General features: G+C 49.1%; 2 protein-coding genes across 60 annotated transcripts in view; both read right to left on the reverse strand.

The window, feature by feature from the left end:
• Window positions 1-5,314, reverse strand: part of MADD (MAP kinase activating death domain) — a 40,135-nt gene extending 34,821 nt beyond the window's left edge. For 48 of the 50 annotated variants that reach the window (XR_002647153.2, XM_022592050.2, XM_089914128.1 and 45 more), the window contains exons 1-2: window positions 4,022-5,314; window positions 638-797 (exon numbers count right to left, since the gene is read on the reverse strand). Coding sequence is in view for 48 of the 50 variants with exons in the window: in XM_022592050.2 (XP_022447758.1) it covers window positions 638-699 (62 nt within the window). In the remaining 2 variants the exon portion in view is untranslated. Of the gene's footprint in view, window positions 1-637; window positions 3,703-4,021 lie in introns of those variants that run through there. The other 2 variants (XM_089914125.1, XM_089914106.1) reach the window with 2 other exon arrangements.
• A 113-nt stretch (window positions 5,315-5,427) lies between these two features.
• Window positions 5,428-21,915, reverse strand: NR1H3 (nuclear receptor subfamily 1 group H member 3). Of its 10 annotated transcripts, none has more exons than XM_089914157.1 (10): window positions 21,833-21,913; window positions 11,225-11,304; window positions 10,522-10,710; window positions 9,830-10,096; window positions 9,358-9,566; window positions 9,072-9,251; window positions 8,807-8,906; window positions 6,228-6,341; window positions 5,917-6,011; window positions 5,428-5,728 (listed from the first exon to the last, which is right to left on the reverse strand). In XM_089914157.1, exons 2-10 carry the CDS (start codon window positions 11,265-11,267, stop codon window positions 5,582-5,584), a joined length of 1,344 nt encoding a protein of 447 aa, XP_089770283.1. In that variant the 5' UTR covers window positions 11,268-11,304; window positions 21,833-21,913; the 3' UTR covers window positions 5,428-5,581. The 10 variants fall into 10 exon arrangements, with proteins under 10 accessions (XP_089770283.1, XP_022447761.1, XP_022447760.1 ...); XM_022592053.3 differs by lacking the exon at window positions 21,833-21,913 and adding an exon at window positions 15,665-21,805; XM_022592052.3 differs by lacking the exon at window positions 21,833-21,913 and adding an exon at window positions 12,072-12,252.
• Window positions 21,916-21,964: the final 49 nt, after the last annotated feature.

Genomic DNA, 21,964 nt, shown 5'->3' on the forward strand with positions numbered 1-21,964 from the left:
GACCTTGGAAAACATGCCACATTTAGCTGTAGGCTAAATGAGGTCTGTGTTGCCATGAAGATGCCCACCCTGCAATAAAAGGAAAGTGGCGACAATAAAATTATCACTAACACTTTGAGATGACTAGCATCTTTCAAGGTGTATTAGCTAATGAATTCCCAAATCAGCATATGTAGAGAGAGAAGGAGCACAATGTACTTTTCCTTTGTACGAAATAAGGAAACTGAAGTGTATAGGGTATATTTGCTCAAAATCACAAAGACGCTAGTTAAGAGCAGAGTTTTGTTCTGTCTCTGTTCCTCCAGGCCAACGCTCTCAATCTACCTGTTTTGTTTCCCTTACTGGCAGCAAGGTTCCCATCAGGGTGAAATAATAGAAGAAGAATGAGATATGCAGGGCTTCCCTTAACCTTCCCACAGGTTAAGACTCTGTGCTTCCAATGCAGGGGGCAAGGGTTCAATCCCTGGTCAGGGAACTAAGATCCCATGTGCCGCATGGTGCAGCCGGGGCGGGGGGGGCGGGGGGGGGCGGAGAAGAATGAGATATGCAAAGCAACGTGGAAATGGGGAAGGGAAATCATCACAGATTTTGTGGCTATCCCAGATGACAAGACAAAAATCAGTCACTTCTTGGTTACCTGGCCCCTACGATCACTAGGTAGTCAAGTAACCGAGGACAGGACTTCTTCTTTTGCACCATGGTTCCAATTCATCAGTTCATCTCAGAGAAACTTCAAGGCACCAAGCATGGAATCAATGTTCCCAGGAGGAATTCTGATATTATCTGAAAATCCAAGTCTAATAGGAAAAAAGTACTGATAAGATCCATTGCTGTGCCTAAGGGACTCATCCCTCTCAGCTGCATCCCAGCCAGGGACATAGGTCAGAAGATCTTCCATTTTAGTACTAAAGATAGGAGAACATGACACTTTTCCTAGCCTAGAGCTCTGTCCAGGCTTATGAGCTCACAGAGTCAAATGTCCAGAAGTAGGATAAATAATGGCTCACCTCTCCGTCCCTACAAACCAGCTCATTTCCAGCCTCACCCCTGGGGCTGTTTCTGTTTCTGAAAAACAGGCCTAGTCGGTCTAATCTGGACTCAGTTATTATGATAACAAAAATTAAGTCACTTTCAGGACTGCTCCAGGGTGGATCAGAATCAAACCAGACTCTCTAATCAGAACTAATCTGCACTCCTGGATCTAGGTGGAAACCTAATTATTCTCTGTTCCAACATGCTGCATTCAGCTTGATGTGAAATTACCACGTAGTCTATAGAGTTAATTGCACTCAGACAGTAACAACAGCTGGCTACTCTACCCCATGCGTTCTCAAATGAAGAATATCTATGCCCCAATTGCTTCACCTAAACCCTTTTTCTCCCCTCTTCAAGCAAGAAAGGGGCCCAGCGGCTACTGCTACTAGCTCTGCCCTTGGTGCTGAATCACAGTCTTCCACTTATATTCTGGTCCCAGGATTCGAATTAGTAATACAATATACACAGATGAGGCCTTGTCCTTCTTTATCTTACAGAGATGAAGAATTAGATGCAGAAATAACAGTATTCCTGCAAGGACAGGGAGAGGTGCTCAGAGGAATTTCTAAGCCATAGTCCAAAAGTCAGAAAAAGCTTACATGTCTTAACTGTAATTTATTTCCTGTTGGGTCTCCATACACTCCTCTAAATAAAATGTTTCACTCCGTGACAAGGTTGCTTTCAGTGCTTCCGGTATTCCCCCTCTGTGCTCCACACTAAGACCCTGTTCACTATACACACAGAGAGAAGCCCATTACACTACACACGCCCTCACTCTCTTCTTTGCTGCTGTGTGCGAGTTCCCATACATACAATGTACACACTCCCTCTATGTTTAAGGCTCTACTTGATTTAGATGAGAAGCTCTATCTTTTTTCTCTCCTACTTATTAAAAAAAAAAAACTATTTACAACACCTCTCAAATCCTCAAAATACTTCTCCCTCCTTTCTCTTGCTCCCAATAGAGGACCTGCAGGTAATAGGATTCAGTTTTGTCTCCATAGCAACTCTGGCTCCAGCACTATTTATAGCAGAGTCACTGCCCCTCCCCTGCTTGGGGACCGCACAGCGCTATCGGCTGCCACTCCAGAGCTGGCCAATGCCCATAATAGTTCATTCTCCTTGGATCTAGAGACACCTCTTCCACGGATAGCACTTACTAATTGTTAGGTTATCTTCTCCCCCATGTGCCTTTAGTTTGCACTTTGTCTTAATTCTGGATTTTGATAGAGATATCTCCTTTCTACACAACGAAAATGAAGTTCCCAAGCTTGCAAAATACTCATTTCTAGGCAACACTACCACCCCAAAAGCCCTTTGGGACTCTCCACTGCCACGGACTCATACGCATACTGCAGAACATGAGGCATTGCAGTATGAACTGTTAGAGAGCAGAGTTCAGCTCCTCCCAAGCAGAATGAGAAGGGGAGGGAAACACAGAAATGAAATGGGAGAGGGGTAAAAGCATAATTCATTCTCTAAAGAATTATATGGAAAATGCCTAGTGAGAGCCAAAGTATCCTAAAATAGAGTTTACAGGACCAGAGCTCAAGGCTAAGCCTTAAAATCTATGTTTATGTTGAAAACCAGGAGCCCTTTCCAAATAAAAATCTCAAAGATCACACCTGAAGCATCTTCTAATATATTAGGCATCAGGCCTCTATCCTTGGTGGGATCCCAGCCCCCTCTCCACTGAGGATCACCTGATAAAACTGAAATCATTATCATGCACTACAGTGCTCACCTCCCTCCAAAGCCACAAGGACCCAGAGATCTTGTGACTATTCTAGCCACTAGTGATAGGATGGATTTTTAGTCTCGATTTATATCTCATCAACAGCCACTGCCTTTGGTTTTTCAGATTGCAGAGATAACCAAGGCTTTTCTTCCCATTTTCTCCCCTCTCCCCTCCTCACGAAGACTCTAAATTCTCTCGCATTACCTATAACTCACTCTGTCTTCACATCCACCCACTCTGCCTCTTGCCTCAGCTACACTTACTAACGTATAGCTCCTCGTTCCTAGCCCGTATATTCCAAAGGCATCAAGCTCAAAACGCATACCTATCTGCTGAAGTTCTACACAACTACCATCCACAGACCTTTAAATTATCTATGTCTTTTCAGCTTACAAATGGCCACGTTAACCAACCCTTTGGATTCGCCCCTCATTTTGGTCAGGATGTCATAGTAAAACCACAGGAACCAGAGAGCGATATGACATCTTTGCTGACGTGAGCACAACAGGAGGCTCTCTCCCCTCCACCGCCTCCCCAGGCAGTGACCTTGCAAGCGCATCAGCACAGATGGGTCCAGCGCGGGGAAGAATGAGAGTAAAGAGGCAGGCAATAGGCAGGGTTGGGGAAGAGGGGAGGGCAGGAACAGGAGGACTAATTTAGAGGTGCACGAGGATGGGGAGGGAAGCAGTTGCAGGAAAAACTGAACGGTGTCTCCACTCTCCAACAAGCCAATTTTGAAACACCAAATTAAAAAAAAATTTTTTTTTTTAAAGAACCAAAGGTGCTTTTCAAACCCTAACCAAAAATAAGGCGCGCGGGTGCGCGCACACCAATACACACACGCACATACACACGCACACACACGAGCCATGTGGTTAGCATGGCTCGGGCCCCCGAGCTGGACAGCTCTGGCCGCCCCCTCACCTGCTGGACAGTTCTCCCCCGCCCCCGCCCCGGAACCAGGACCGCCCGCCAGCCCCGCAGGAATCTCGCCCTGCAGCCGCGAGCTGCGCCTAGGCTCGGAGCCCGAACCCCCTCGGCGGCCCGGACGCCCCCACCTCTAGCCCCACCCTCTTCCCTACGGACCCCTGCTGTCCCTCTCGAGACCTACGCCCCCTCACACTCCTTTAGGGCCTCCTTAGAGGCCCCTTCGCCCTAGAGCCCCTGTTTCCTCCCAGAGTCCGTTTCTCCCGGGGAGCCTCGTCCCAAACACCCTTTCGGGGCCCCCAGCGGCCCGGACCCTCCTACCTCCCGAGCCTCGGGGGACCGGCCGTGTTCGGCCAGACGTCCCCCGGCAGCCGAGCGTCAGTCGCTGCTCGGCGCGGGCGCCGCTCGGAGCGCACGCCAGTTCCGCGTCTGCACCGTGAGCCGTGTTCCACTCCGACTCGGTGAAGGAGGGGGAGGCTGAGGGGCCAGGGGCCGGACCATCCACCCCGGGGGGACAGGGCTGCACCAAGCCTAGCGCTGCAGGGTGGAGCCGGACCTCGGGAGAGAGATGGCTACGTACACACCTATGCTTGTGGGAGTGGGAACGCGATGGGGAGCGCTGGGCCAGCCCAGCGCCTCTACGTGACAAGGGGAGGACCCAAAGGAATACTTTTTGTTTGGGTTGCGCGCAAACATTTTAATTCGACACGGAAACAGAGCCCGTTTCGATGAACTGCGGATGAATCTGGAAGCGACGTCTCAAGATAAGCTGCCCTAGGACTTTCTCACCGTTCCCCTCACCTCATCTACCTCCCCCGCTCGCGCTTTGGAAGTGCCCAGCCGCGTGGGCAGGAAAGCCTGCGGCCGCGGCGGTGGAGCCTACCAACTCAGGGGCGGCGGGGGGACTTGAGGCCGGAAGGCGCGGCCGCGGCATCTCCTCCACCCGGTGCGCTCCAAGGCAGGGGGCGTGAGCGGTGCCGCGGTGCGCGCTGGGAGAGGGAGTCCAGCCCTTCCGCGAGGCTAAACCCGGGACACAGCAGCCTACCCCTGGCGTCAGGGGACTTTTCTCGCTGTCCCCCAGGGCCTGCGGGCCAAGAGGAAGGATTGTTGTACCTTCTTAAGTATCAATGTAAAAACCAAGGCATTATACCCGCGCGCACGAACACAGGTGCACGACTGAGGCGTTAGTTCCGAAAATCCAACACCCTCTCCCTCACAGAAAGGCAACACGATCCCACCGGGATCACTGAAGGGGGGCAAGGGCGCGTCCCAGCCTCAGCATTTCATTGACCCTTACATCGCAATGGGGCTGGTAAAAGGAGGTCCCCACTCACTGCCAAGGCTGTCACTTGTGACTTGTCTCCCTCCTCTGAGTCTGGAAACGGACCCGCAAGGACACAAGCTTCCCTCCTGTGTTGTCGGGCCCCACCCCCATTCCAGAAATTGGTTTCTCTCATTCTGAATTCGTTTTGGCCTTCCTGTACAAACAGTGCCAGGCCTATCGGTGAGGCAGCCCGGAGGCATTTATGGCCAAGCCGCAGAGTGACAGTGGAGAATTTATCTTGGGGCCCTGTGGGGAAAACAGGAAGTGGTAGAGGCAGGATGGGCAGGGCCCTGGAGAACCTTGTGCAAAGTGGCCCCCAGGTTCATCCATTGGGCCCGGTTAGTACAGTCTTCACATGGAGCACCGTTTTACCAGGATCCCTACTACCCAGCAGCCACAAAACTCCCAACCCTTTGACTCTCCTTTAATGCCACTTGAGGATCTCCTTTGCCCAGCCCTCAGGAATGTTTGTCCTTCTCAGTCGGTTCCACCTCTAGGAGGCAGCCACCAGCCTCAGCCATCCAGCTCAGAAAACAGAAGACACAGCGGAAGATCGGTCACTCGTGCACATCCCAGATCTCAGAGAGCAGCGGGGGAAGCTTTTTATCCTGCAGGCGCAGCGCAAATACTTGCTCTGAATGGACACTGCTCAGTGTCCGGAGGTTCACCAGTTTCATTAGCATCCGTGGAAACATGAGTCGGTCCTGGGAAAGAAGGACAAGTACAGCCTTTGTCTCTCCCCAGGGAAGGGGAGCAAGGGTGGGGGGTTCGTGGGAGAGGTAGAGAATTGTCTGTGCACGATGTAGTCAGGGAGGGATTCTTGAAGGGAAAGTAGTTGTGTCAGGGGATGAGCCTGTGGAGAGGAGAAAGAGGGCACAGTGGGGAGACTCACATGGGGGTGGTGGATGGAGACGTAGGCATGCAGGGCCTCCACATATGTGTGTTGCAGCCTCTCTACCTGGAGCTGGTCCTGCACGTTGGGCCGGTCTATAGGTCACCAACAGAGTTGAGTAGCAGGTCTGGCCAGGGTCTTATTTCCATACCCCAAATCACAACCAAAAAATAGGGACATGCCCTACCCAACCTCTCCCATCCCAAAGTAACACAACAAGGGCCTCCACCCCCACGATTCTTGCCCTATGGGGCCTGCAGCCCTCTTTGGTGTGTCTCTTGCTCGTTTTCCCTCTTGCCCCTCCTCCACACCTGCAGAGAAGATGCTGATGGCAATGAGCAAGGCAAACTCAGCATCATTTAGTTGCAGCTCATTCATGGCTCTGGAGAACTCAAAGATGGGGTTGATGAACTCCACCTGCAGCCCTGGGGAGGAAGAAGAGAGGCTGGGTTGTGTGGCATGGGCAGCACTGCTCCACTGAGGAGACTACCACGAACCCAGTAAGAAGTCTCCAGGGCTCTGCTGTATAAGCTTGGGAAAGTCTCTTAACCTCTCTAAGCCTCATCTGTGAGGCGGGAATCATATCTGAACTTATAAAACTGTTGTGATGGTTAAATGATAAAGCATACAGACCACTTTGCACTGCACCCAGCATACAGAACGTGCTGAATTAAATGACAATAATTCTGTTAGAATTCTTCTTAGAATGCTTGAGGGCCCCACATTACTAGAAATAGAAGGAACCCTTATGTTTGTTTATAAAAAGACTGCTTCACTGGCAATTGGCCTTACTTATTTGAATACTAGCAATACATTTCTTGTTTCACATCACAGGGGAAACAAAGCAATGTGGTTGAGGGTGTGGACTCTGGGTCAGGCTCCCTGGGTTTGAGTCCTAGCCCTACCATTTACTAGGCTGTGTGACCTTGAGTAAGTTATTTAAGCTCTCTGGGCCTTGGTTTTCCCATCTCTAGAATGGAGATAATAATAGCACCTACCTCATAATGGGTCCTTAGAATAATGAGTGGCACATATGGTAACTCCATGTAAGTGTTTGTTAAATAAATAATAAATTTTAAAAATAGAACCAGCCTTCTTACTGAGGAGACTGGAGTTCAACAAACCATGACCTGAAGTGGTGACATCTAAAGAACACTTCTCCCAAACACACTGTCAAAGTCTCCCCACCCCATGCCATCCCCTAGTTTCCTCAGATGTCTTTTAGCAACCATCTGCTAACTTTTCCATTCCAGGCTTCTTGATTAGTCACTTCCTGTGCTTTCACCCCGATGTTTATCAAGTGTGTGTTGATCCATTTAATGGACAAGCCCCATTTAGAAAGCATTTCTTGGTGAGGTGTCCAGCCTTGAATTGTGCTGAACAGCCCCTTCATACAGAGAGGACGAGCAAGTTCTAGAGTTACGCCCCCTGCGAGGGTCGGCTACTGCTCGCTGAGTGGACGCCCCCAGTGTGATCGGTTCACATCGTTAGTCACCCACGCGAGCAGCATATGGTAGTGGAAGTAAAGGAGGAGGGAGAACTGACCAAAGAGCAGCCCTGTCTCTTCTCCCCGCACTGAAAAAGTGAGAAATGAAAAACAAACATGATGACATAAAAACTGCTTATATAAATGAATCTATAAATAGATACAGATTCAGACAGCACAAGTCCACAAGTGCTGAAGGAACACGCAGACATGAGAACAGGGAAGAGTTCAGAAAGGAGGATGTTATGAAGGAGAAGGCCGTGGTTAAGAAGGACTGGGGTAATAACCATCTGGGGAAAAGGTGATTGGGTAGAGAAAGGGGGCAGGACTGGGCTTTTAAAGCTGGAAAAAGTCATTACATCACTCCTAGTAGGTGCCTATACATTCAGGCAGCACACGGGGCACTACAGAAGGCAAGAGGTGTCAACACAGCCCTGCCGTACCCTACAGTGAAGGGAGGCCTACCTAGAAAGCTCACTGGGCGGCCTGTGATGGGACAAGAGCTGGCCTGAGTCACCGGAAACCTCTGTGAGCTCTGCACTGGAAACCAGTATTCTCCAAACCCGAGGATGGAGTCAGCATCAGCCACATTTTACAGACCCACTCACTCAGGTGTTAAACCACCAAGTCTCTTGTTCAGCCTCAGTCCTGTCCCTCCGAAACACCTTCCACCTTCCATCCTTTCCCAGCCCTCCTCCCACAACACAAAGCAACCATTGAATATGAGGAAACCAAAACTGCTTAGCCTGCAAGCAAATGTCAGATAGAGAACAGCATTGTGAACTAATTCTTGGAGAAAGTACTCCAAGATACTCCAAGATGGGGATAGAAGTGTTCACTCTTATCCTAAAACTGCCTCATCTGGGCACATCTGCCATGTTTTAATGCCAATTCCATGGCTACTCGGAAAGCACAGCTGAAGAGGAGGAAATCAGTCCACATGATCCTTAAAGAGCACATCTGAGAAAGATTTTTCAATTTTGACTACTAAAAGGCTTGGTGAGGTTTTCAAGTTTCTTTTCCTAGCTGTAAAGTCTTTTCTTCAAGCAAAATATTATTCAGAAGCACAATGTATAACGCAGATTTAAATGGAGTTTCTGGTTTGGCTAAAGTTAGGGTGAAGGACGTTTTTCCTCTAAGGTGACACTTCCATGGAAACCCCCCCTCAGGTTCCTGGAAACACAGTTTGAGAACCACTGGCCTGATGCAACAGAGGACAGGAATCTGTCTGGGGCAGTCAGGGGAGACCTATCAGCATTCCAACTTTCTGTCTTGGAAAAACAAGTGGATCCTTCCCTTTGTAGCCACACAAACCCTGGGCCTGTAGCTCTGTAGTCACTATGGGCCCCATGACAAAATGCATCTGTTCATCCAACCCGGTCCCTTTGTGATCTCGGTTCTCACCTGCTTTGGCAAAGTCTTCCCGGTTATAACTGAAATCCTTGAGGAAGGTAATACTCTCACTGCCAGGGTTGTACCTCCGAGATGTCTCCAGAAGCATCACCTGCACACAAATATTGGGCTGGTCTCGGCCCAGGGCACCTTCAAGGGAAGGTCGAGCCCCTCATCCCTACTTCCCAGTGCATGTGGCTTCCCAGCTGTCTGGCGGGGGCCCCTCCCACAGACATCCCGCTCTGGTCCTCCTTTCACCCTCGGCCTTGCCAGCCACCTCAATTGCAGAGGTCTTCAGGAGGGCAATCTGGTCCTCCCGGCTGAGCTGCAGGAAGCCCGGCAGCTGTTTGGCAAAGTCAACGATCTCCTGCACAGAGACAATGGCCAGCTCCGTGAAGTGGGCAAAGCGTTGCTGACGGGCCTCCCGACTCTGGGGGTCTGGTGCCATGGGCCAAGGCTACCCCGAAAGGCAAGGAGGAAAGAAACAAACCACTCTGAGTCAGGCATCAAGAAGCTAGCTGGTGCTCTGGGCACAGCGACCTCTCCCCAGGCCCCTCAGGTACCGTGACTCGAAGCCGGTCTGAGAAGGAACGTCTGTTACACTGCTGCTGGGCAGCCACCAGCTTCTCAATCATGCCCAGCTGCTCCGGGCTGAGCTGGGGCAGGACTTGGGGCGGAGAGGAAGCCCTCGGGGACACGGATGTGGCCTGAGCCTGTTCCTCCTCTTGCCGCTTCAGTTTCTTCAGACGGATCTGTTCTTCTGACAGAACACCTGAGAACAGAGCCAGATGTGAGGAGGGGAGAAGAGGGGGAGACAGGAAGTGGGGATGGGGCAGAGGCGTAGTTTGAGCCTCCAGAAAAGCAGAGAGTGTTAGGTAAAGACAAGGAAGAGATTTTAATCCACACTTAGGGACCGTGTAGCAAGGCCCACAGGCTCAGCTGCCTTTCTGCCCCCAGACCCTGGCACCCAGACATGCCCTCTTCCCCATCGGCCTAACCACACCCCTCCCCCAGCTTCAGTCCCCAGACACTCACACTCCTCCCGCATGCCGGCCTCGCGGCATTTGCGAAGGCGGCACTCCTGGCACTTGCGACGCATGTAGGTGTCCATGGGGCAGTGGCCCCCACTGTGGCAGATGTAGCGCGCCCCTTTGATGACACTGCGGCGGAAGAATCCCTTGCAGCCCTCGCAGCTCAGCACGTTGTAGTGGAAGCCGGAAGCCTTGTCCCCACACACACTGCACAGCTCATTCCCCAGCATTTTGGGGGCTGGCCCCTTTTTCCGCTTTTGTGGACGAAGCTCTGGGTACAGGAAAGAGCCTTAGTGTTCTTCTTCACAGAAAAGGCTAGGTGCCCAGCTGGCTACTGCCCTGAGCACTCAGTGATCTTCATTTACTTCACTGTACAAAGTCTATCCAGTCTCTCTATTCTAAGAAAGTAGCTCTCGTATGCAAAGTGCTATTTATGTCCTAGGTACTGTCTGAGCCCTTTATACGCACTGATCCTTACAACCATAAGAGATAGGTACTCTTGTTATTTCCATTTTACAAACAAGGAAACTGAGGCTCAGAAAGGCCTAAGAAACAAAAGTTACACTCAGATCGCTTAGGTCTAGTTGACTCCAAAGCCTTTGGATTTAACCATGATCTTATAAGGTAAAGAGCCCTGAAGTTACCCCTCCCGGATCCAGGGAGCCCTTACCTCCTCCAAATCCAGCAGCTCCTCACCTGTGGACTCTGGAGGGGCCTCCACCCCGGGGAGCAGGGCTGTGGACTCTGTTGCCTCCAGCCCCACCCGTGAAGTGCCCCCAGCAGATTGGGGTGTGCTAGATTCCTCCCTGAGGATACAGTTGCTGCTTCCCAGAGGCTGGCTGCTTGCATCTCGTGCATCTGGCTCCCACAGCTCCACTGCACAGTCTGAACCCCGAAAGAGAGGCACAAGGGCGTCTCAGGTCCCCAGCATTCTCCTGGGAAACTGCAAACTTATCTCCACCCATAGAGGGCAGTAAGACGTCGGCTCCGGCTTTGGGACCCTGCGATTTGTGTGGGCTCTAGGGCTAATCACTTGTAGTCCCCTGCACCTCAATACCTTAAATAAGGATGTTAACCTTTGTCCCCTTTCGGGGCTGAAGTGCATCCATCTCAGAGATCAGACAGAACTCTTGAAAGCCAAGCTGGATAAGCATTGGACATGCCAAGCCTCCCCAACAGCAAGCCCCGATTGAGAAGGACGGACGAGTATCTGCAAGGGCCAGGCACCAGAACCGGGGCAGAGATAGCGTGGGCAGAAGGAGGCAAGCAACACCAAGAGTAGCTCTGGACTGCTCTCCAGGGAAGGGCAGAAGGTAGGTAGTGAAGGAGGCTGATTCCCGCGGGAGGAGAGGAGTTGGGGCCTGGGCTCAGGGGAGAGGGCTGGAGTGAAGAAGCTTACCAGGAGAAACATCAGGCACAGGGGCCTCCAGCCACAAAGACATCTCTTCCTGGAGCCCTGGACATTACCAAGGGACTGTCCTGCAGGAATGGTCCAGGTTACACTCTTCCCAAACTGGGTTCCCTCCCCTCCTGATCCTGCTTTTTGTCTGTACTCACATATCAGCTAACATTTACTTGCCATATATGTGTCAGCCTGTGCTAAGGCTTTCCATGCCTTCCTCACAATATCCCTATGAGGTCAGGGCTATTCTCAAGCCCAATTTACAGATGAGGAAACTGGGGTTCAAAGACATTAAGAAAATAGCCTATGGGCACACAGTTAGGCAGTGGTAGAGCCAAGACTCCGACTCTGGTCTCTCTGACATCGAAGTCTGATTTCTTGGCTACCATGCCACCTTTTCTCCCCAGGACACCCTCCAGGCCATCAGGGAATGTTTGGGCACAACTGCCCCGCTTCTGTCAGAGCCCCTTCCCCCTCACTCTAGCACTGGGGACCGCCAAAGTTGGGCAGAACCAGGACATGTGATCGAGGCTCCCTCCACCCAGTGAAACACACTGCTGGTTAGACAACCTCACTCCTGCCACCTTCCAGGGTCCCAAGACAAAACTCTTGCCTCCAGAAGTCACCCCAATTCACATCCAGGACCTCCTGCCCCTGACCCCCTCGAAGTTATCATGGGACATAAACAGAATGCTGTCGCTGTCGAGCTTCCGTCACCATCATCCTTTTCACTTCTCCCCAGAGACCCCTTTCTAAATGCACAGGACACCCCGCCACCCCCGCCCCCACCCGCGCCCCAGACACACAGGCAGAGCCCCAGGCCAGCGCTGAAGAGCAGACCCACCGAGTGCCCAGGCCGCCAGGCTCTGGCTGGGGCAGTCTCTGGAGCCCCCTTGCTGGGAGAGGAGGATGGTGCAGTCCCTGGTCCACAGGCCTCAGCGGCCGGGGAGCCGGAGCGGAGCAAGAGAGGGTCCGGGAGCCGGGAGCCGACCGACCGAAGCCCTGGCCTCCTGGCCCCCGCCTACGGGCCGCTTCCCCACCGTGCTGACTCCGCCCCCTGCCGGCCTGCCACCCCCTCGGCCCGGCGCCACCCCCGGCCCCTACCCCCAAGCCCGAAGGCCGCATTTTCCTGCAGATCTGCCCGGCTCTCCCCTTCCTCTCCTCACCCTGGCGGCTCTGAGCTGCTCTTACAGGCACCTCCCAGGCGCCCCCACCCCACTCCCGGCAGCCTCCAGAGTCGTTTCCTCCCTTCCACAGACACCTCGCGGAGCAAAGGTCCCGGCCCGGCCCGGAATTGCGACACCGAGCCCCAGCTTGCTTTCCCGGCCTCCCTCCTCCTCCTGTACCTCTGGAAAGGAGCCAAGAAGCTCTCCCCACTAGCCCCAGGCCTCAACCAAGCTGATAGAACTACAGGGGTGGAGACAGGCAGGTGCTGGGCCTTCCAGGGAGTCTGTGAACGTGGGTGCCCTGCGGAGGCCAGAGAAGGGAGGAGGCCAGAGGGGGTCGGTGTGGGTGGTGGAAAGAAGTCGCTACAGCAATGGATGGTCTGGGACGGAAGACGGTAGATCTGGGTGCCAGTCCAGGATGGATCTGAGAGGGTATGCAGGTACCCTCATCTGGGGAAGGGTTCCGTCAGAAGTGAGGGCAGGCTCTGTCCAGCATCTACTGAGACTGTAGCCGTGCCTTCTCGCCAGAACATGAGGTCCATCCCTGAAGGTAGACACCTCGTTTTACTGATTTTACCTCCCCTGAAACAGGGCCTGCCATAAAGTAGAAACAGAGTAGGTACTGTGGTTCTGTTTGTTGAATGAATAAGTAAACAATAAAAATAGTATCATTCTCTTCTATCCCATACTTGTTGGCTCTAGTCAATTTCATCATTGCTTTAGTGCTTGGGCTCTGAGCTCAAATTTTGGGTTCAAATCCAGGCCGTGCCTCTGCCTCTTATTTGCTGTGTGATCTTGATTAAGCAAGTTACTTAATGTCTCTGAACCTCTGTTTCTCTAACTTTAAAACTGGTATAATAATAATGGTTTTTGCCACATAAGGTTGTTGTGAGAATTAAACAATGTATCAGAGCACACAGTAAGAGTACTAGAAATGGAAGCACTAATTAAACTCCCAATCCTTTCAGCTATGGGTCTTCCCATCACCTTGAATCTGTACACTGTTAACCTTCCTGTGCTTATTTCCATCTACAAACCCCTCACTATCTCTTCTGGTCCTTAGAGCAGCCCCAGGAGGGAGGGAGGTACAATAACACTGAGCTCATGGGAGAGTCTTTTCCAAGACCACACACAGTCAGTGGCCAAGCTGGGATCAGAATCCAGATGCCCTCACTCACGTCCCTGTCCTCTTTCTTTCTCCTGTGTCAGAGTCCAGGATACTCATCTTGTTGCCTCTCAGGTCTGCTGGACCAGTGAAGTGAGATGGACGAAGCTGGGGCTGGTGGGCTGCAGTGGGAGAGGCAAGGGGCCCTGGGGATGCTTCAGTCCAGATGTGGGAGGCAAGGAGCTGAGGTTACTGCTGGTTGTTCCCCCCCTACCCCACTCCCAGTTTCCTGCTCACAGGCTCTTCCTGTTTTGCTGTGAACTCCAGTTCCCATGGGCTCCACATGAAAGCACAGAAGGACAGGGGGCCAGGGCAGGCGGCCAGAGGCACTGAGACAGAGATGAACAGGACACCAGAGAAGAGGAGAAGAGAGCGAGTAGGGAAAGAGTGGACATGGGGTGTGGGGGAACAGGATGGGAGAAGGACAGGGAAAACAGAAATAGAAAGGAGCTCGGTGAAAGATGGGAGGAAGCACAGGGTGGGGCAGGAGGAACAGGCAGAGGTTAGGGAGCAAAACTTGAGAAGACAGCAGGCTGGATGGTGTTGCAAAATCCGCCCATGTATTCATTTTCACATTTCAGAAAAGCCCCTCTGACACCCCCATCTCAAAGTTCTGCCTCCAGCTTTTGCTCTTGTTCCCTCTCATCACAAGGTCATCCCCTCACAAGGCCCCCACCCTGGTCCGGGCATCTCTGAGTCATGAGCACAAGGCTCTCCATTTCTCTTGCTTATGTTCCCTCCCTGATTTTTACAAGGCCCCAGCTGTCCTGGGAAAGTAAAAACCAGGGACCGTAGCCCCTGGGAAACTAGAACTGTCCTGTCTTAGCACCCACATCATCGTTCCAGCTTCCTCCTCCACCTTTCTGCATCCCCAGAAGCTCCAGCACAGAGGCAGAGTCAGCGATGTCACTGAAACACTTGGTTCAAGGAACTTGGGATGGAACATTGGTCTGGGGGCTGATATCTATATTCTGGGAGTTGGGAGAAGACCCATTCACTCCTGATCCTCAGCTCCCTCTCCTGACACCCTGGTCTCCCCACAGGCCAAGACCCAGCACTACACACAAGCCGCATCGGGAGCCCTCTGACCCAGGCTAGAGCCAGTTGCTGAACAAGCAGGTTAGGGCGCCATCTCCCCCACACAAGGGATTCAGCCTCAGCCTAATCTCAAGTAAGGGAGGAGGAAGCATTACTGCCAGAGTTACCCCTTCAGGTTACGGGGGTTCAGGAGCTTCCCCGCATGAAGATGGGAAGGGAGAGCAAAAGGGGTGAAGACCAAAACCTGTTGGTGGTATCTCCACAAAGTTTCTAGAGATTAATGACTGGGACTTCTTCCCCAAACCAGGGCAAGTAGTCAGGTGATCTGCAGTGGGAATCACATGTCTCATTTTGCCAGACACCCCCCACCCCCAGCCGCTACTGTGCAGTCCCACCAGCCCACTGGAGGTGTTAGGTGCAAAGCCTCCCAGCCCCATGGGGCCTTTCCTATGTTTTCTTGGCTCCTAGAAGAGGCAACATGCCTGGGAACTCCTTTTAGGGTCTTCCAGGTCACACTTCTGACCCCCCAGAACCTCCAGAGGCTCCTCCTTGCAGCAAAGGGAATCTTGAAGCAAAGACAGGAGCATTCACCAGCCCACAGTTATATGCACAACTGGATGGCACTCCCATGAGGCAGGCCACAAGGTACAGTTTGCAGGGATGGACTGGGGCAACGGCTTCTTGCTGCCTCCATCACAATTCTGGAAGGCTGCAAAGTGTGGGGGTCATCTTGCATGCTGCTCAAGTGACTCCTCCCCAGCCTCCCAATCACAGGAGAGAGAAGAACCCAGGAATTCCTGCTTCCCAGGTCTATGAGTTCAGAGATGATATAGACAGCAGAAAGAAGAAAAGTAACATTTATTAGGCCCTACTACATACATTTATCTTTACAGGTATTATTTTATTTCTCCTCATATGTAACCCTAGAAGAGAATACTAGCAAGGGGTCAAATATCAAATTTGAATACATGTATAGCTGACTCAAAAGCTCAAAACTCAAACAAAAAATGCCCACCTCACTGCATTACACAAAACTGCCCCCCCAGATAGGAAAAATACTCCACTCACCTGGATTTAGGTTTGCTTCTGCCAACACAGGGTGCAGCAGTGGTTCCCAAACCTGGCCTCATTTTCAGAGATTCTGATTTATTTGGTCTGAGGTACACCCATGTATCCATCTATCTAACTATCCATCTACACATCTATTCTTTTTGCATCTGTAGTTAGAAACCAAGGTGTGGGGACCACAGAATCATCTGGCAGAAAACATGCAGAAGCTGGGGGTCAAGAAACCAGGGCTCAGCTCTTGGCTCTACCATGTACTTGTGGTGTAATCCTTACCCTTCCTGGGTTTATTTCTCACCATAAAAAGGGAAATAGGGGCTTCCCTGGTGGCACAGTTGTTGAGAGTCCGCCTGCCGATGCAGGGGACACAGGTTCGTGCCCCGGTCCGGGAGGATCCCACATGCCGCGGAGCAGCTGGGCCTGTGAGCCATGGCCGCTGAGCCTGCGCGTCCGGAACCTGTGCTCCGCAACGGGAGAGGCCACAACAGCGAGGGGCCCGCGTACCGCAAAAAAAAAAAAAAAAAAAAAAAAAAAGTGAAATAATATCTTCTCCATCAATCTTTCCTACATCGGATGCTTGCAGGCACAACGAATATAGAAATATTCGAACAAGTGGGAAGAAAAGCAAAAGATGAATTTAAGGGATTTTTGTTCTACTTGCCAAAATTTAATAAGTCCGGGATTTACATTCTGAAATCACAATGCTCTGGCTAGTTTGCAAGGAGAGTAAGGGGCATATTAAAACAAAAGACTCAAAAAGTCCCACTAATATGTAGAATTTTGCCAATTAGCCATGTCCCATCCAACCCCACCAATGTGAAAAGGTTTCCTTTGCTAGAAATCTCTTCATTGAAAGTATTTGAGGGCCACTGAATACAGTTAAGCAATGCAGCTTGAGTAGCCTGTGAGAAATAAACCATTTTAAGGGCTATTTGACTGGAAATCAGAAAACTTGAGTTTTAATCCATTCTCCTAAACTGCATGACCTTGGACAAGTCACTTCCTCTCACTGGGTTTGTTTTCTTATCTGTGAATTAAGGGGACTAGGTTAGATCAAGGATTCAGAGATGCTGATTTATGAAGCCTCATAATGGTCTTCATGAACCTCTTGGGATCGTATGCAAAATTCCATTTGTGTGTGTGGACATTTTTCTGGAGGAGAGGGGACTAAATTTTCATGATTCATAAAGGGGCCTGTAACAAAGAATAAGTACAATTCTGCAGCTCGTGGAAGGAAAAGCACATTCACAGAAAGACAGACAAAATGAAAAGGCAGAGGACTTTGTACCAGCTGAAGGAACAAGATAAAACCCCAGAAAAACAACTAAATGAAGTGGAGATAGGCAACCTTCCAGAAAAAGAATTCAGAATAATGATAGTGAAGATGATCCAGGACCTCGGAAAAAGAATGGAGGCAAAGATCGCGAAGATGCAAGAAATGTCTAACAAAGACCTAGAAGAATTAAAAAACAAACAAACAGAGATGAACAGTACAATAACTGAAATGAAAAATATACTAGAAGGAATCAATAGCAAAATAACTGAGGCAGAGAGCAGATAAGTGACCTGGAAGACAGAATGGTGGAATTCACTGCCACGGAACAGAACAAAGAAAAAAGAATTAAAAGAAATAAAGACAGCCTAAGAGACCTCTGGGACAACATTAAATGCAAAAACATTTGCATTATAGGGGTCCCAGAAGAAGAAGAGAGAAAGGACTTGAGAAAATATTTGAAGAGATTATAGTCGAAAACTTCCCTAACATGGGAAAGGAAATAGCCACCCAAGTCCAGGAAGCACAGAGAGTCCGAGGCACGATAAACCCAAGGAGGAACATGCCGAGACACACAGTAATCAAACTGACAAAAATTAAAAGACAAAGAAAAATTATTGAAAGCAACAAAGGAAAAACAACAAAATAACATACAAGGGAACTCCCATAAGGTTAACACCTGATTTCTCAGCAGAAACTCTACAAGCCAGAAGGGAATGGCACGAAATATTTAAAGTGATGAAAGGGAAGAACCTACAACCAAGATTACCCTACCCTGCAAGGATCTCATTCAGATTCAAAGGAGAAATCAAAAGCTTTACAGACAAACAAAAGCTAAGAGAATTCAGTACCACCAAACCAGCTCTACAACAAATGCTAAAGGAACTTCTGTAAGTGGGAAACACAAGAAAAGAAAAGGACCTACAAAAACAAACCCAAAACAATTAAGAAAATGGTCATAGGAACATATATATCAATAATTACCTTAAACATGAATGGATTAAATGCTCCAACCAAAAGACACAGGCTTGCTGAATGCATACAAAAACAAGACTCATATATATGCTGTCTACAAGAGACCCACTTCAGACCTAAGGACACATATAGACTGAAAGTGAGAGGATGGAAAAAGATATTCCATGCAAATGGAAATCAAAAGAAAGCTGGAGTAGCAATACTCTTATCAGATAAAATAGACTTTAAAATAAAGAATGTTACAAGAGACAAGGAAGGACACTACATAATGATCAAGGGATCAATCCAAGAAGAAGATATAACAATTATAAATATATACACACCCAACACAGGAGCACCTCAGTACGTAAGGCAACTGCTAACAGCTATAAAAGAGGAAATAGACAGTAACACCATAATAGTGGGGGACTTTAACACCTCACTTACACCAATGAACAGATCTTCCAAGCAAACAATTAATAAGGAAACACATATTAACAAATATTAACAAATTAAAGAATAAAAACCATATGATCATCTCATGCAGAAAAAGCTTTTGACAAAATTCAACATCCATTTATGATAAAAACTCTCCAGAAAGTGGGAATAGAGGGAGGCTACCTCAACATAATAAAGGCCATATACAACAAACCCACAGCAAACATCATTCTCAATGGTGAAAAACTGAAAGCATTTCCTCTAAGATCAGGAACAAGACAAGGATGTCCACTCTCACCACTATTATTCAACATAGTTTTGGAAGTCCTAGCCATGGCAATCAGAGAAGGAAAAGAAATAAAAGGGATACAAATTGGAAAAGAAGAAGTAAAACTGTCACTGTTGGCAGAAGACATGATACTATACATAGAGAATCCTAAAGATGCCACCAGAAAACTACTAGAGCTAATCAATGAATTTGGTAAAGTTGCAAGATACAAAATTAATGCACAGAAATCTCTTGCATTCCTATACACTAACAACGAAAGATCAGAAAGAGAAATTAAGGAAACAATCCCATTCACCACTGCAACAAAAAGAATAAAATACCTAGGAATAAACCTACCTAAGGAGGTAAAAGACCTGTACTCAGAAAACTGTAAGACACTGATGAAAGAAATCAAAGATGACGCCAACAGATGGAGAGATATACCATGTCCTTGGATTGGAAGAATCAATATTGTGCAAATGACTATACTACTCAAAGCAATCGACAGATTCAATGCAATCCCTATCAATTTACCAATGGCATTTTTTACAGAACTAGAACAAAAAATCTTAAAATTTGTATGGAGACACAAAAGACCCCAAATAGCCAAAGCAGTCTTGAGGGGAAAAAACGGAGCTGGAGGAATCAGACTCCCTGACTTCAGACTATACTATAAAGCTACAGTAATCAAGACAATATGATACTGGCACAAAAACAGAAATACAGATCAATGGAAAAGGATAGAAAGCCCAGAGATAAACCCACGCACCTATAGTCAACTTATCTATGACAAAGGAGGCAAGGATATACAATGGAGAAAAGACAGTCTCTTCAATAGGTGGTGCTGCGAAAGCTGGACAGCTACATGTAAAAGAATGAAATTAGAACACTCCCTAATACCATACACAAAAATAAACTCAAAATGGATTAGAGACCTAAATGTAAGACCGGACACTATAAAATTCTTAGAGGAAAACATAGGAAGAACACTCTTTGACATAAATCACAGCAAGATCTTTTTTGATCCACCTCCTAGAGAAATGGAAATAAAAACAAAAATAAACAAATGGGACCCAATGAAACTTAAAAGCTTTTGCAAAGCAACGGAAACTACAATCAAGACAAAAAGACAACCCTCGGAACGGGAAATATTTGCAAACGAATCAACGGACAAAGGATTAATCTCCAAAATATATAAACAGCTTATGCAGCTCAATATTAAAAAAACAAACAACCCAATCAAAAAATGGGCAGAAGACCTAAACAGACATTTCTCCAAAGAAGACATACAGATGGCCAAGAAGCACATGAAAAGCTGCTCAACATCACTAATTATTAGAGAAATGCAAATCAAAACTACAATGAGGTATCACCTCATACCAGTTAGAATGGGCATCATCAGAAAATCTACAAACAGGGCTCCCCTGGTGGTGCAGTGGTTGAGAGTCCGTTTGCCGATGCAGGGGACGCGGGTTCGTGCCCCGGTCCGGGAGGATCCCACATGCCACGGGGCGGCTGGGCCCATGAGCCATGGCCCCTGAGCCTGTGCGTCCGGAGCCTATGCTCCGCAACGGGAGAGGCCACAACAGTGAGAGGCCCGCGTACTGCAAAAAAAAGAAAAAAAAGAAAATCTACAAACAACAAATGCTGGAGAGGGAGTGGAGAAAAGGGAACCTCCTGCACTGTTGGTGGGAATGTAAATTGATACAGCCACTACAGAGAACAGTATGGAGGTTCCTTAAAAAACTAAAAATAGAATTACCATATGACCTAGCAATCCCACTCCTGGGAATATACCCAGAGAAAACCATAATTCAAAAAGACACATGCACCCCAATGTTCATTGCAGCACTATATTTACAATAGCCAGGTCACGGAAGCAACCTAAATGCCCATCAACAGATGAATGGATAAAGATGTGGTACATATATACAATGGAATATTACTCGGCCATATAAAGGAACGAAATTGGGTCATTTGTAGAGACGTGGGTGGATCTAGAGACTGTCATACAGAGTGAAGTAAGCCAGAAAGAGAAAAACAAATATCGTATATTAACGCATATATGTGGAACCCAGAAAAATGGTACAGATGAACTGATTTGCAGGGCAGAAATAGAGATACAAATGTAGAGAACAAACGTATGGACACCAGGGGGGAAAGTGGCGGGGGTGGTGATGGTGATGGTGTGATGAATTGGGAGACTGGGATTGACATATACACTAATATAGATAAAATAGATAACTAATAAGAACCTGCTGTATAAAAAGTAAATAAAATTCAGGAAAAAAGGGGGGGGCTTGTGACTAAATAAGGCTAACTTTTCAGCTCTCAATTTCTATTCACTTCTCCATAACAATTCTGGAAGTAATGTTTAGATCCTGAGGTATATATAAATAATTCAATCTGGAATCCTGGGGCAAGATACTGACCCTGCTTTCTTCCATATATTCTGATCACGTTTTATTTCTCCAGTGATCTGAGGTGATTTGCTACTAGGGGGCAGATCTGAATCAAAGCATCCCAAGGGCCTACGATCTGACCTCCTGGAGCTGTGAGTCCCTCCAAGCTGAGTCACAAAGCCCTGAAGCCAACTGGCTGCACCTGTATCCTAATGGTCAGTGCCAAGAGGGCCTCTCTGATTCTGTGGAAACCCCACCTACTCCCACCGTATATGCTCCTTCCCCTTACCCCTATATATCTCCCCACTGGTCTGAAATTTCGCCCCTACGGATTCACTGCTTTGGTTTTGCAAAGTCTGAACATCCTGTGCAACCCAACTCCTTTGAGAAGAGGCATGACATCTTGATTCTAATTAACTAAAACTTGGAAGTGGACGGGTGGGAGAACAGGGAAAGGACTGGAAGGGGGAGTGAGAGGAGTCCTGAAGCTTTGCTCAGGAAATGAGCATTGGCTACACTGGGACCAACCTCAGGGACACAGGAGTCCAAAGGGCTGTTTACACGCTGTGCCCTACACCCAAAACAAGACTTCTTCCGGGGAAGAGAGCCAGTGCCAAGGCTCAAATTCCACCCGAAGGAAGGGGTGTGGAGAAAGGCGCCCTATACCACCCCTAGCCCCAATTCTGCACCCGCTCTCGCTCTAGGTCAGGCCCGGCAGCACCCCGGCCCGAGGGGGTCGCTTGCTGTGCCGGCCACGGTCCGGCCCAATACAAGAGCCACCTTGGTACTGGGTCTCCGCGGGCAGAGGCAAAACCCACGCTCAGTGTTCTCTTTACCAAGACGAGGTCTTCAAGCCCTTTCTGCAGGGCGAGGTCGCGCTACATTCCCACGCTTCTCCGCCACGGCGGGATCGCGAACCTCCTACAGGAATTCCCTACCTGATTCCCCCTCCCTCCATCCCTGCCCCC

This window comes from Delphinapterus leucas, chromosome 7 (genome assembly GCF_059928025.1).
Source record: "Delphinapterus leucas isolate spDelLeu-1000000601 "Yukka" chromosome 7, BTC_Dleu_Yukka2, whole genome shotgun sequence".
Taxonomy (NCBI): Eukaryota; Metazoa; Chordata; class Mammalia; order Artiodactyla; family Monodontidae; genus Delphinapterus; species Delphinapterus leucas.